The following is a 15,957-nucleotide window of genomic DNA, read 5'->3' on the forward strand; positions in this document are numbered from 1 at the left end:
TTTCTTTTTCTTTTTCTCTTTTCTTTCTCTTCTTTTTGTGTGCGTGTGCACTCTGGGGAGCACGAGCCCCGAGTTGCAGAGGTCCTCGCGCCTCTTGCACCTGCCTGGATCCTGCGCCGCGCACGAGCCCAGGTCGCGTGCAGGAGATTTCAGGGGCTTTGCATGTTTTACAAAGTTGTTGTTGCTGTGTGGGATATAAAGCACAAGAAGGGGGGTGGGGCAAAACCCCTGTAAGTCAATTAGGACCGAGTCCGTCAGTCTTTCCCAAATTTTACAAACAAAAGTGAGACAGAAAAAAAGAAATATTTAAAAAGATAAAATACAGCGCAGCCTATATGGACCATTTTACCAACACACGAGGGAGTGGACAAATAGCACTGTCTACAAATGTGCTTTTACCCATTTACCAGGCTAATAATATAAAGTAAGTCCATATTGATTGTGCGTGTGTTATCGTGCACCCAAGACAAGCAGGGACCAAGTGGACTTTAAATTATTCAGCTTCTTTATTCTTTTACTGCCTGAAGAAGAAAAAAAATTAGTTAGTTCTTTTTATGCCACCACCATTAACGTGTATGGCCTAGGCTACAATTTTGCATTAAATAATAATCAACACCAGAAAGTCTGTCAGATGGTTGTGCAGCTGAAAGTAGACGTGAGGGACCTTGATCCAAAAAAAAAAAAAAAAAAATGAAAAAAGAAAAAAGAAAGGAGAAAAAAAAGAAACACGATAAAATACTGGGACCCCTTGTGAGGGGCAAGTGAAACTCTATTGATCACCTCTTGGGAACAGGTATTGCTGCCCAGTTTCTGTCTATTTAACCGGGACCCGGAAGACAGGCTGCTGCTGGCTGACGTGCCATTACGTTGCTGTGCGGCTGCAGCCTCTCATACGGCCACAGAAGTTTTTGCTCATATTCAGGGAGGTTCGGATACAGCGAGAGGGGAGACAGAGACTGAGCGCAGACACACTCCGCTCCCTGCCAGGTGATGACACTGAGAGCCACCGGCTGTTTCATGTTGCCTCCACAGTGTCTTTAAAACGCAAGGCTCGTCTGTCTGGACACATTTTCCGCATCGGTCCTTTATTTTTGCGCCGTTATTTTGGAGAGAAGAGCCTAACCTGCGCAGTGAGTCAGATGGATCCACTTTCACCGGTTTGACTCTGAAAGCGCAGCCACTCTTCTCACATGTAAGACCGGAGCAGGTCAGTCATTTTTTTGTTTGTTTTCTACGCGTTTGTCATTTTAAAATCTTATGTAGAAAATATTTTTGACGTTTAAAATTTAAAAAATCTACTTACACTCAAAGCTAAGGACGTAGGGCGATAATAATTGATTTTTTTTTATAGCTCCTCATTATCAACATTATTGTAGCAACAACAAACAAACAATTGTTTTTTTTTATTTTTCTGTAACATTACTTATATATAGTTCCCATGAATGTTAAGGAAATACGTTGGTTTTACGCGTTGTTAATAATAGTTCCCTTCATGTTCTGCGGATATTAACTGTCTGAACTCCATAGCATCTGTATAGCGGCACAATATTGAATAAACGGCGTGAAGCACATCAGTAACCAGTCTTATCCATTGTAAACAGACGGTATTAGGCTATGCTACTTTTGTTATATTTACTAACACAGTCTGCTCTTCTTTTTATGTTTTTAGATTAGTAGCTTACATTATTTTCTAAATGTCAAAAATAAAAATGAGTCCAAAATGAAGAATTAATGCACCAACTAATAAAGATAATCTGCGCCCACCAGATGTAGAGTAGCTCTCTTAAAAGATTTTCACGCGGTCACGTAAATACTATCTACAATCAGTTTTTATGTGGCCCACTTTATGTTGCCGTGGGCAAGGTGCTGTATTCCTGGAATAAACCCTCGATCACGAAATGGATTAGTGTATCATCAGCATGATATTAGTGACGACAAAAGTATTCAATTGTCACGGCTTTAAAATGCATAATGACTGGAGCAATCCTCTTTCATCTGCAGAAAGAGCAATCACATCACCACAATGGTGGAGCAGAGACAGGGGCGGGCTGGGGTCTCCACAGGCATGAAGGAGCTGGAGTCAATATATGGCACCTTTTTATACCAACTTCTCTCGCTTACCTGTGCTGTCGCCTGCACGAGCCTTTATGGACTGTGTACATGATTCTAACAACACGAAGTGATGGTGTGGAGCTCTGTGACTGACAGGAGGGTGCAGCCAACAGACAGCTTTAGGTTGAAGCTATGAGCACAAGAGCAACTCAAAGCCATATCTAAATAATATTTATTTATTAATAAATGAATGAGTGAATTGATGAATTAATTTTAACACTGCTGTTGAAGAGCTGCTGATGCATCTGACAGTTTTCATCAAACAGTTTCTCAGTAGAATTGTACTGTAGAGAACTCCTCCATAAATGTTCTGTATTTATAGCACAGAAAGGGGTTAAGGTTATGAACCTAAAAATCATCTTATGCACCATAATCTCTTTTGTTGAGTGTGCAGACCATGCGTTATGTCCTGCCCTATTCTGAAATGTTATTATTCTGAGCTCTAACTGCTTAAATGGGAGTGAGTGCTGCTCTCATAGCAGCATCCAGGCCCCTCTCTGAGCAGTTATATGGTTTTGTGTCTGGGTGCTTGTGTCTATAAAGCCCCCCGGTGCCCTGACTTGAACTAATTAGCCGTGAGTAAAGGGGACAATAATGCTTCAGCTGGTTTGTGTCATTCTCTTCTCTCTGGCTCTGCTTATCTTCACAAGCCCCACTGTGGCTCTTCACACTCCCCCCCCCCAAACACACACACACACACACACACACACACACACACACAGACAGACACACACACACACACACACACACACACACACACAGTCAAGCACGCACACACATTCACATAGCCACACACCTCCACTCTGGATAATGATGGATGACCGTGCCCAATGGGAACAAACAGGTAGATAAAGCCAATCCCATTTAATAACAGCATGGATCGGAATGATAATCTTGTTGTTCATTAGCCACTGTGGCTGCACAGCGATGCAGTTGTAGCACACAGTTCTCACTCGGTACAGGAGGTGTTGTGAGAGGGATAGTGTTCTCCAGTCCAGGAAAGCATCCCTGTGTGAAACAATACTGCTGTGTCCTTGAGAAAGACAGAGGGAATGCAACAGCACCCCCCCACAAAAGCCTCTCCACTAACCCTCCGAGACCCTTTCCCATCTTTTGTTCCAGTGCAGATACAAATGGGATTAATGAAGGTATAAATTACAGAGGGCTAAATCATGCTGAGTAATCCATTTGGCAAACATGCAAACAACAATGGGCATGCTGCAGCAGCTAGCCTGATTCTGACCCACTCTCTGAGGCCCAATGGTTAACACAGAATGCAACACAGGCTGACCACTGTGGCCTACAGTGACATGTTACAGTGCTAAGAAAAAAAAAAGCCCTTTCAATACCAGCCTCAAGATCAAGAGCATCACTGGTAATCCATTCAAGCTCAAACAGAGGGAGTTGTTGTTGCTTCAGGTTCAAGTATGTGTGACAGCAATTATTCTGTAGCATAAAATTGCATGTTTTTATTAGACATACTGTGTATTATTGATGATTGTGAGTTATTATACAATAGTTATTAAAGGGCCATGAGTAGTATATTAATACTATATTAAGGTAAGCATGTTCTCTCCACCTGCCCACTGCAGTTCCACTGGAATGTCAGTTATTCAGGTATCCAGCCCTCGGCTGCCCCACATGCACTAATTTGTTGATTTAAGGAGTTGACAAGCTCAAAGGGCTCAGCTCATCAACTCACCCCCTGGCAACACGCCAGTGATTTAATGACTTATGACTGACACACACAGGCACAGAGATGCACACACATTCACTCTGTAGTTACATCGGATCGGAGCGTGAATCGTCGCCCTGATGACCTGCACGGTGGAGTTATGAGGTCTTTTACCTGGAGAATTTGTCCAGGTATCAGAAGCCTCACGTGAAGACCCCTGCAAACTACCACCCACTGTGATTCTGTGACGTCAGGTCTCGGCGTCGGCGTGGCGGCCAGTCTAGGCCCCGAGCACCCTCCAATTATTCCCTGTCAATCACACACACACACACACACGCACACGCACTAACACACACACACACACACACACAAAACAATAACAGTAACAAAAACGATGCACGCAGGCGTATGAGCATAGCCTTTAATTTAAAAATGTGACTATGTCCTTACAGCAAATAATGGTAATGATAACAAAAATTGAGTAAATTAATACGCCTGTATTAATGGTTTTGATTTCTGTTTTGATTTGCATTGTGAGGTTTGAATGAGGGCGTTAACGGCCACTTTGATGATCACCAATTGCTTTTCATAGGTGAGGCCTCGCGCCCGTCCCTGGTGCCACCATTAGAGAAAAAGGCGCCGTTAGTATGCAAACTGCCCGGCCCCCGAGACAAAACCTCTGTTTTCACAGGAGGAATGCTCTGCTACTAATTAAAGACAATTAGGCTCTCCCAACAATGGGGCCATCTTCGGGGTCATAAATCGACTCCTCCTCTGTTGGTTTTAGAGGTGCTGAAAACGCTGTTTATTTACATAACAGCAGTATGCGAAAAACAACACTTACAATTATTGTTAGTGATGTGAACCTCCCCCAGCGACTTTAAATGTTAAAATAAAAAAACAATGTTGAACTGAGAGCGAGAATTAAAAATCATTTCAAAGCCATAAAAATGATCTGATAGTTTACACCTTCGTGGTCATTTTGCAGAGCTCATACAGGTGGAGGCGACCTGTATTACGACATGATTACATTTCAAATTATTATAACAGTAAGTCGTACATTGTGCAAAATGGATTTCCCCCCATGTTAAGTGTCGGTCTTTATGCCTATAACTGCCGCTAAAAAAGCAGATTATCAGGGTCCGATTGTGCATTCAGTCTGATCTTCATGAGAGAAAAAGACCCCCGAGAAATTACACCGCTGATTGATAAGTCTTTTAGTTTTTCGGTGTAAGGAAATGGAAATTGAAAGAAGGAGAGCAGGGATGCAGCGAGCCAATTGTGGCAGGGTTGACTGTGATTGGCTCAAACCGAGGCCCCGCCTCATGTGGCTTGATATGGGAATTTTCTGGCGCCAGCCCCATCAGTCTGCGCCACATCTCATTAATGAGCCTGAGCACTGCACGGATCAGGAGGTTTACACATCCAAGCTGTATTTTCCGTCAGCTGATCGAAATTGCAACAGGTATCCAGAGGAAACATGTCTTTTTTTCTGTGTGCGGAGACGGGATGAATTGCTTCGACACTCACTTTGTTTTCGACCTGTAATCACAAGGACCCTTCAGTGTGCAAAGTTTATTTCACTTGTTAACCGCTATGGTTAGATAAAACATATAAGTAAGCGTATTCTTTGTAAGAGGGAAGAAGTGGAGCGGCCATCGTGTGTCTATTAATTAACATTTTGTTTTCGTCTCATTGCAGGTAGGCTATCCCTGAAGAGAAAGAAGGAGACCGGGTTATTTAAGGATTCTATTTCTGAAGTAAATAAACACAGAAACACAGCCGAGACTTTCACAGCTCAGGAACTATATTGTAAGGAGGATTTAACTTCCACTTGGAGGCAAACATAGCCTAAAAGTAGCCCAACACACACAGACGCATTCAGAGGAGAGGAGACGGCCAGCTCAGCCATGGAGGTCGCAGCGGCCGATCAGTCTCGGTGGATGGCGCACCATCACGCGGTGCTGAACGGCCAGCACCCGGACTCTCACCATCACAGTCTGAGCCACAACTACATGGAGCCCATGGCACCTTTACTGCCCCAGGACGAAGTTGACATGTTTCTGAACCACTTGGACTCTCAAGGGAACCCCTACTACACCAACTCCCGGGCAAGGGTCACCTACAGCCAAGCACACGGTAAGATGCGCTGGAGTTCACAGTGAACATTAAATCTGACGGGGTGTTTGGGTAGGATGAGAAAAATCAGAAACATGCTTGAAAAAAAAAACATATTCTACTGAAGCATTGTTGAAGTTTTCTGTGTGTGTGTGTGTGTGTGTGTGTATATATATATATATCAATGACCAAACACAGCTTGCATTATATTATGTAGGCTATATATGTGTGTGTCTGTGGAAATTGTCTATTCATTTAGTACAGTAAATGTGAGCTTAACAATTCATGCAGTGTCCAGTTATTTGCTTAAAAAGTCCTTCTTGGCATTTCTGGGCCGATTCACCAACATAAAAGGAATTTCTAGCGAATGACAGCGAGAGGAAAGGGAAGTATGTCATTTAACCCCTCTCTGTTGGGGCAGGGGTTCTGGAGTGAGAGAGAGGGAGAGAGAGAGAGAAAAGCACTTCCCGGATATAAAATAAAAACCGCAAATTTACTTATAACAATCTTTAGTCCGCGCGCTGCAGCCGATGAAAAGATAGTGTCCTGAACAGGACACACTTTTACTGTGTTTTTCTGCAGTCAGCAGGCCTTTATTGCCTCTATCTTTCATAGGCGAGATGAGTATCTGACTGTCATCTAACGGAAAATATTTTGGATAATTGACCGGTCGTGAGAAAATTCTTTAATTTTTAATTATCTAATCAATCAGTATTTTATCTACAACTAAAACTAAATGTCGGACTTGAGTAATTCTGAATATTTATCAGGTGAGAGCTTTCTGTTGTGCTTTGCAAACTAATAGCAAAGACTGGTGTGTTACAGAGGCATTAAAATAAAAACATAGGCAACATTAAATAGACTCTTTTGGATTTCAGCTCGTCTCACTGGGAACCAGGTTTGCCGACCACACCTCATCCACAGTCCCGGTATTCCCTGGCTGGACCCCGGGAAAGCAGCCCTGTCTGCCGCCCACCACCATAACGCATGGGCGGTCAGCCACTTCAGCAAACCCGGCCTGCATCCCACCAGCTCCGGCTACCCCTGCAGCAGCAACACTGGTACGGCTCCGGTGTCGTCGCTCACTCCAGCGTCCCACTCCAGCCCGCACCTCTATAGTTTCCCCCCTACCCCTCCGAAAGACGTGTCCCCGGACCCCGGCCCTACCTCTCCGACCTCTACCTCGACCAGGATGGACGAGAAGGAGTCGATCAAGTACCAGGTGCCGCTGACGGACGGCATGAAAATGGAGAGCTGTAGTCCTCTCCGCAGCGGCCTGGCCTCGATGAACAGCCAGGCTGCGGCCACGCATCACCCCATCCCAACCTACCCGGCCTACCCTCTGCATACACCTCACGAGTACAGCGGCAGTCTCTTCCACCCCGGCAGCCTGCTCGGCGGGTCCTCCTCCAGCTTTACGCCCAAATGCAAAAGCAAAGCCAGATCGAGCTCAGGTGAGTCTCACGTGTGTTTGAGTTTCCCCCTCACCTCGGATGAAAGATCAGACAGATAAGGCCTTATTAATTGGTTATGGTTTATTCTGCTGAGGGCTGAAGCGTTACACTCTATATCAATCACCAGGAGATAAATGTGTTATTTGTCACCGTGTAGTAATATTATTACAGCCTGCTGCGGTCATATATTTTGTTTGTATAAGTGTGTGGGCATTGTCAGGCAGGAATTCACCCCAGTATTGGTTTTAAATGTTATTTATTTTTTAGTTGTCAGTTCTTTCTTGCACTTATGCTGACGCCACTTCTGCATTGTTGCTCTCGTAGTTCAATGATCAAAGACAGAGATCATTTCCATTTTGAACATTCTCTCCACTGAAAACCTGCCCTGCACAATCTTATCGTTATCCCATCCGTCCACTGACACAGCTTCACTTTGGGGAAGAATCAACCATAGATGAAACACCTCAGACTAACCGAGGTCAACTGTTTACTAAATGTCCAGTTAAAGTCATTACGCGCACGATTAAACGTTTCTGGAGTACGAAGGTCGCCTGAAAGGAAAGAAAGTGGGACTGTACCTAATTAGATTAATTGATTTATGCTACATATGTTGGTCTGGCGAAAAAATAAACGTAATATTTGTGTTTAAACAGAGATTAAAGACTGTAACACAAGGGGAAAATTACTTTTAAAATTTTTTTTTTTTACATCTCACAAGAACTTTACATCAACTTATTCAATTATACTCTGACTTGACAGTCAAATGGCCTCTTCATCGTGCTGTTGGCTTGTTTTCTTTTAAATGTAGCGTTTATTGCACTTAGAAAATGAAGTAGTCACGACGCCCTGGCTCCTGCCATATCCTGTATACCTCCAAGTGAACAAATCACGACCTCCACCCCGCCCACCGCTCTCCCCAGTACTAACAAAGCACAGGCGACAGAGCCCTGCTGTTTGTGTTTTTAAGCATGGCCTTGGCCCAGTGCACTGACACAAAGTGCAGGCAACCAAGTCCACAGTTGATCTGCTTTTATGTGTAGATGAGAGCATATTTAATAACACTGTCACTGTAGGTCTGGAGACCAGTGCATTGAGTAATCCTGATTAAGCATGCACATAATTGGTGTTCCTCTTACCTAAAATCCTCAAAGCCAGTGGAATTGTTTATAATAAAACACAGCCTATTTTCTGAATGTCTGGACAAGCACCTGATTCAATATACTGCATGTGTTGGAAGTAATATTTAGACTTTATGCCTGACATTAATGTGCAGACATTTGAAAAACAACTCAGTCTGGTAATGGCTCTGTAATTTCCCTACATTGTTCCAGCTGTTGTACTTTGGATTAATGGACAAAAAGTAACAACAGACATCTTAGACTGTTGACAAGTTGCTCTAAATGTAGCTGTGTAATTATCAATATTGTCATCCATTGTCCTCGTGCTTTTTAATACACCTGGGGAATGCTCACTGGCTGTTAATCCGAGTGAATGTGAGCTGTTGTTGCAAAGAAATGTTATACTGTGACATTTAAAAGAAGTTGGCCAGACTGTGCCTGAATCAGTAACACAAACATATCAGCCACGGCATTAAAAAGACTCTTATCTATCAAAGTCGATGTCCAGTGCCAGTAATGGTGATTGACTGTTGTGCAAAATGCCACAATGACATTTCAGCTGTCAGCACATACACCTTACTGTAGTGTGGCTTCCTGTTGAACTAACCTCAAACTCAAACTACCCCTCCTCTCCACCTTAACTTTTCTTATCTAGCTTTCATCTTCCTTTTTTTGGTCTCATTTCAACACTATACATTGCATAAGACATAATAGATCAGTCATTGCTGGTGAATTTTTTAAGCATTAATGATCTGCTTTAATGTGGTCGTTGGACTTACGAAACACTTAAGAGGAAGAAAAGGGAGGTACAAAAAAGCGCCGAGATGCATTTCAAAAGGAACATAGCTTTTTGCTAAGGTCAGATTCCATTGTCGAGCGAGGGTGGGACTTTGGGTGTCGCTAGCATTATAACAAGAATAATGAGAGGATGCTCTAGGGAGAGAGGGATACTTGAATTAAATGAATCGGTCTCTTTAGCAACAGGCTGTTTGAAGTCAGTCAAACCTGTATGGGAGAAGAGAACATGTGGGAATAACTAAAAAAGCAGGGTTTTCTATGGAGGAATGCACAGGAGGTCTATTTCTAATCCAGTCACAGTTTGAAAATAATACAAACTTCACCAAAACGATGTTGGACTGAACCCCATTTCTATATTATTAATTGCAGACAATTGGCATGCAAGCTTTTCATTAAAGACTGCAACACTGTCCGGCACATTTAATACCACCTCCACACACTTATGTTTCCACTCATGGGTGCCCACTGAGCTGATGAATAATGTAGTCCTAATTTGATGGTGTGTCTCATTCTTCTTGTTGGACACCTCTGGACATGTTCTGGCTGTCTGTGACCTCCCCACTCTGGATCGGTTTACATAGAAGTGTCTGTGTCCATGACAGCCATGCACACTTGGTACACCTCCACGCTCATATGGACATCGTCACCGTCATGAGACAGATTTGGACTTCATATTACAGGGCCATCTAGGGTCATTCGGCGCTGTACAGTTGCCCGGTTGGGCTGGACAGCTGTTGCTTCTGACAGAGGGTGAATTTTTTAATTATATAAATTTTCTTTTTGTCTCTTTCTCTTGAACTATATGCAGAGGGCCGTGAATGTGTAAACTGTGGTGCCACCTCCACCCCTCTGTGGCGACGGGATGGTACCGGCCACTACCTGTGCAACGCCTGTGGACTGTACCACAAGATGAACGGCCAGAACCGACCACTTATCAAGCCCAAACGTAGACTGGTAAGTTCTCACTGCAGTGCTTCACTCTGAGAGAAGGCACCCAAATATGAGCACAAAGCAGATGCCGGCAGCACAATTCCAGGAAAGTTATATTTTCCCTATGATCTTCCTGGAATTGTGTGTCCCTCTCACCCCCCGATGATCCGCCTTCATGGCCTGTTACAATACTGCTACTATTGCCATTGTTCCTGCTATCATTATTGCTGGTACTTCTGATACTGTTACTGATACCAATGCCCATGCTGCTTTAGTTAACACCATGCTCGAGTAAATGAAAAGCAGCATGGACACAGAACGTTCTTGTTGTTGATGTACCACTGCTCCACAGCTGCACATCCACTTCTGGCATTTACCACTTACTGAAGCTGGATACATTTCTATGTGACATGATTTATATATTTTATGGTTTCCAATCTGTTCTGAAATCCACATATTTTAATTATTTTTTATTATCTATCTATCTATCTATCTATCTATCTATCTATCTATCTATCTATCTATCTATCTATCTATCTATCTATCTAATCTTTTTATAGCCTCTTATTTTTTATCATTTTAAAGGTGCAAAGTTCAAAGTAACTGAATCCTTTATTAATCAGCAGAAAAAATATTTTTTATTTTTATGTTTTTACGGAAGTGTTGTTTTGTCAACAAACAAACAAATCCAGCCACTTTGTTGTCTAGAAAATCAGAAAACGCCACAAACAACAATACGTTTTTTATGAATGAAGACTATTTCCTCTGTTATTTGGTTAGTAGAAATAAAGATAAGCATACCACCTATGATAAATTAATAAATATTAGTGATGGAAAAAATTAGATAGGTACACAGTAAATACTAGTTCTAATAATAATAATCAAAATGACAACAACAATGGGGAAATAATGTAAATCAATGTTAGAAAAATTAAATAATATAAAGTTTAGCACTGGTTTAACCTTTTAACTTTAATTAAAAAGAGATCTGGGCTTTTCATTTACCCAGGCAATTATTATTGCGGAGGCTGTAGCCTGGGTCTAATGGTCTTCATTAACATTAGCTGGTCATTCCACTTGTCAGTAAATTGGCCGCTTTCAATCGATCGGTAAAGATATTTCGATTAAAAAAACAGTTTTTTTTTATTATCATATTTTTTCGTGTTGTTCCTTGACCACATCCACTTCGTTCCTCCTCGTGAAAAGTCCATTACATTTTCCACTGGGTCGGCCCATGTGGCTGTAGCTTTTGCATTTTCAGCTCAAGTGTTTTTCAGAGTTGTGTTCAAAGGGGCATCCAGTTGTTTCCTATCCGGATATCTGCCCGGCCCAGATAAGGAAGTCAGGCTCCCGGCTGTTTCCGCCCTCAACCAGCGCGCTGCATTCTCTATGGCCAGACTGACATATACTGTAAAGAGATTATCACAACACTGGAGGAGCCGCTTATGTGTGAAGAGACAGACCGTGAGGGGCGGGGATTGGAAAATAAATGGATTTATGTCCGTCTCTTGTTTGTCTTTCTCAGTGGGCAGTGAACAGTCTTATTGCGCAGCGGCTTTTTTTTTTTTTTTTTTTTTTAAATATAGGTTACATATTTCATTTCGTATGAAATGACCAGAGTTATTGTTGCTCTCCAGGTCAATAGCAAAGAGTCCACCTGAAATTAATTAAAAGAAAACCCTGGATGCTGCTCGTGAAGCAAAGTGCCGCAGGGTTCTTGCGTGTAAAGCTAATGTTTCTTATTATGTGTGAAGAATTGATCCGCAATGGACGCAGGAGCACATTGCCAGACAGGACACCGGGTCTTACACGACTTGTAGCCCAGTTTCCCTGGATCAGGAATAAAGAGAGGGTTTACACAAGGCCTCTATTATAACCTGTTAATACCAGCATACTTATTTTTAATTCCATAAATATGATAATTACCGACAGGCGTGTACAGAATAAGGCATTCTCTAGAAAAATGTCTCCATATCTTATTGCGCAAATTAGAAAATTTGATCATGGTTGTAGCGGTCTGCATACATGCAATTTTTTTTAAATAGAGGATTAAGTATTTTTTCCAGTCTGAGTGTCGCTTCTTTTGATGCTTTTCTGCACATGGTTCTGCGGTTAAAGTTGAAACCTCACGAAAGTCCACGTGCCGCCGTTTAACTTAAGAAAAACTTTCTGTCTCTTATTGATTTTGTGCTGAGGCAGAAATCACAAATTCGTTGCATGCGATGTCACTGCTGTGGCTTTAATAGGAGAATTGATAAATGATAAGCCTTCTATAGGTGTCTAAATAACCGTGATACTCAGTGGTTTTGTGCAGCTCGGTGTCCGCGCTGACCTCTGTAGGACCACTACAACATGTGAATGGCTCATTATTCATGATGTGTTTTCTCTGCTTCCTTCAGTCCGCTGCTCGACGTGCAGGCACCTGCTGTGCAAACTGCCAGACCACCACCACCACCCTGTGGAGGCGCAACGGGAACGGAGACCCGGTGTGTAACGCCTGCGGCCTTTACTTTAAACTGCACAATGTAAGTAGTCTGGAAAAAAAAAAGAAGAAACTGAACTCAAGTGCGGGTTATGGGGGGAGGAGGAGGGTAAGAGGGGGAGCTGGTCGTTAACTGGTCAAGTGGGCGGACAGTTTGTATCGATTTAGGAGCAGAGAAACTGTGAGAGTGTGGAGGCGAAGCCTGCTCACCCTGTCGAGCAGAACCCACCGGTCGTCTTTTTTTATTAATCCATCGTTGTTTCAATGGGGGGCGTTACTCCCAGGAGAGGCTGCAGGGTGGGACTGTCATTCAGTGTAACGGCGTCGGTTACACTGATGAGGATTTGTCTAAGGCTGCTCTTTTCAGCCCAAGCCCCGTCCTCATCCCCATGTATTCATATTGACCAGGACGGTTCTGTTTGGTTTTAAATTAGACAAAAGCCAAAAACGCCCCTGACTCGCCTGATAATGGAGCTATGTATGCAAAACAGCTGCTCATTATTTACAGCATCTATTTCACACTGGTGTAACACATAATATTAGGCTACCATGAAAGAAATGCATGTAAATCCTAATATGCAATGCAATATGTGACATATTCCTGGTAACATTTTAAATTATGAGCTGATAAACAAGCTCATAATGTAGTAAAACAACCACTATAGTGTAGTACTCACACTATCAGTGCAGCTTTTGTCTGGCTTGCCTTGAGCTAACGTGCTGCTCTCCACAGGTTAACAGACCCCTGACCATGAAGAAAGAAGGGATCCAGACACGCAACCGCAAGATGTCTAGCAAGTCTAAGAGGAACAAACGAGCAGGGGATGGCTTCGACGAGCTGTCCAAGTGCATGCACGACAAGGCCTCTCCCTTCGGCAGCGCACCCGGCCTCACCAGTCACATGGCCCACATGGGTCACCTGCCCCCGTTCAGCCACTCGGGACACATGCTGCCTACTCCCACACCCATTCACCCTTCATTCGGTCACCCCCACCATTCCAATCGCTCGCCGGTCTGGGCCGAGCCTCACTGAGGCCCCTCCAGACCCAGAACTCCTCTGCCTGTAGGAGCCACCACCACATCGCCATCAACACTAAATGGCCTTCACATCACGTCGAAAGCTGAGCAGACTTGTTGCGTCATGTACAGTGGTTGGAGGGGAAGGACTTTCAGTTGGACTTAATGACTGAAGGTCACGTCATGCCTGACCTCACTGATGGGACGCTGCAGAGAGCAGGACTTTAGCGGACTCTGTGAAGAGCTAATGTGACGAGGGGCTCTTAAGTCCCTGGGTGACTGAGGCTTAAAGGAATGGAGTGAATGGAGATGCTTGTCATTCTTTTTGCTTATTTTTACTAAGTCACTTTGGTACCCACCTCTCCATGACCCTGTAACAGGAGACTCACGAGAGGTCTTAAAAAGAACCGCTGTTTCCACCTCACGACCATCTCATTATATAACTGAGATACGTGCACCCCGTCCATCCCCAGGCTGTCGTCCGCAACTGCTGTGGACGGACAGACTCTTCAGTGCTGGAGGTCTAAAGACTGGCTGACAGCTACAACACTCGTACGCCTGTTATCAACCAGTCAGGCCCAGACTACAATACCCATAAACCAGTGCTCTCCTCACATGCTGGATTGTACACCACCACCACGCTCACCTGTTTTTAATAATGGACTTTTATGGAAAAAAGACACAGTAAATAAAGTGTTTATAAATGCTTAATTGCTATTATTGTTGTTATATTTGATGTTATAATTATTGCTACGATAATTTATTTTCACTCTTTAAGCTTTCGTCAAAGACACATGGAAACTTTTATGATTTTAATTTCATGGTTATTACGTAAAGAAAAACACTGACCTATCTTAGATAAAAAGTCCCTGAGCTGTATGTTTTTATCATTTTTCCATCTCACAAAAGTAAAGGAAATAAAGTTTAATACGGAAGTACCGCCTCTTCAGTTTAGTCTGTCTCTGTCACTCTGTCATATACATATACACAAACATACAGCATTAACCTAAACTCTCCTTTTAATGAAGAGTGCTTGAATATTAAAATCATAAGTGATATCAGATGTATCAAGGAAAGCTCTGTGATCCCTTAAGCGTGGTAATGCTTTGGTCAGGCTCCTCCTCTATCTGTGATGGCGCGTTGTTAAGAGAAGGCCTCTTTGTGGAGCTGAGGCCCCAGGCTGGACCATTGTACCCAGACAGCAGGCTCCAGCGAAGGGCTCCGGAGTCACACACAGTCATACATATGCACATTATCACATGCTCACGCACACACATAGGAAAAAAACCAAAAACAAACACAAACCCTAATTCACACCCTTGTTTGACCAAATAACTTATGCAAGGTCTCTTATTTAGCTCCAGCAGTCAGTTTTTTTCCAAATTCGTATGTGACAAATACTGAGTCATGAGTCTGGTTCAGTGGGAGCCGTTCTCGCTCCCTGTGTCTGTCGGAGTGGCCCTCGCTCTTGGCCGCAGTGATTGGAGTGAGAGGAAGGACAGTGGGTCTTTAGTGGGAGAGAGAAGAGGAAGGAAAGGCAATCAGGCGACCTGAGCAAACACGTGGGGGTCTACTCAAACCCTTTGCACACAGATGTGCACGCAGCTGAGGCTGCCAGGAAGCAGGCGTCGACTCGGTTTCTCCCTTATCTCGTCCTCTTTTTCTTTCTCTTTGTTTTGTTTATCTTTTTTCATTCTCTCTCTTTTTGCTCTCCCATTTATTCTGTTTGTCCTTTAACTCTCCTTTACTCTCTCTTTCTATGTAAGTTATTCTGTCTTTCCCTCCCATTTGGACGATTACAGTAAAATAAAAGGGTTGAAGAAACTTTGAACAGAGCCAGCCACTAATGAGTCTGCTCGATTAGGGCCAATTTCAGGTCATCATCACTGAGTTCAGCATGCCCTCACACACCCACAGCACAAACCATCCGATTAAACAGTCCAGGCTAAAAGTGGACTACTACCCCTCCCTGAACCCTCCGCCCTGCTCACATCTGCTGGACTGCTGTGAACGTTGATCCGCTGGGGTTTCCCCGGCGGCTTGATCAGGTGAAATTGGAAATAATATTTATCATGTAGGTGCTGTTTTGTTATCCAGTGTTGCTGGAGCAGTCAGTTGTCAGCTTATGCTACATCACAGCACCCACAACACTGACTGGCTGTACACACATGGATACAGGACTGGAGTCTGGGTGTCTATTTTCAGAGTGGGGGTGGGATCCCCCTGATTCACTTGCTGAACATCAGTGAAAAT

General features: G+C 43.4%; 1 protein-coding gene across 2 annotated transcripts; it reads left to right on the plus strand.

The window, feature by feature from the left end:
• Window positions 1-935: 935 nt before the first annotated feature.
• Window positions 936-14,653, plus strand: gata2a (GATA binding protein 2a). Of its 2 annotated transcripts, none has more exons than XM_087179763.1 (6): window positions 936-1,207; window positions 5,489-5,926; window positions 6,784-7,359; window positions 10,084-10,229; window positions 12,605-12,730; window positions 13,421-14,653. In XM_087179763.1, the coding sequence occupies exons 2-6, from the start codon at window positions 5,698-5,700 to the stop codon at window positions 13,718-13,720; spliced, it is 1,377 nt and encodes a 458-aa protein (XP_087035889.1). In that variant the 5' UTR covers window positions 936-1,207; window positions 5,489-5,697; the 3' UTR covers window positions 13,721-14,653. The 2 variants fall into 2 exon arrangements, with proteins under 2 accessions (XP_087035889.1, XP_023283789.1); XM_023428021.2 differs by lacking the exon at window positions 936-1,207 and adding an exon at window positions 5,143-5,252.
• The last annotated feature ends 1,304 nt before the right edge of the window (window positions 14,654-15,957 follow it).

This window comes from Seriola lalandi, unplaced genomic scaffold, assembly GCF_002814215.2.
Source record: "Seriola lalandi dorsalis isolate HSWRI2012SDOR001 ecotype SW California unplaced genomic scaffold, Sedor1 jcf7180002054864, whole genome shotgun sequence".
NCBI lineage: Eukaryota > Metazoa > Chordata > Actinopteri > Carangiformes > Carangidae > Seriola > Seriola lalandi.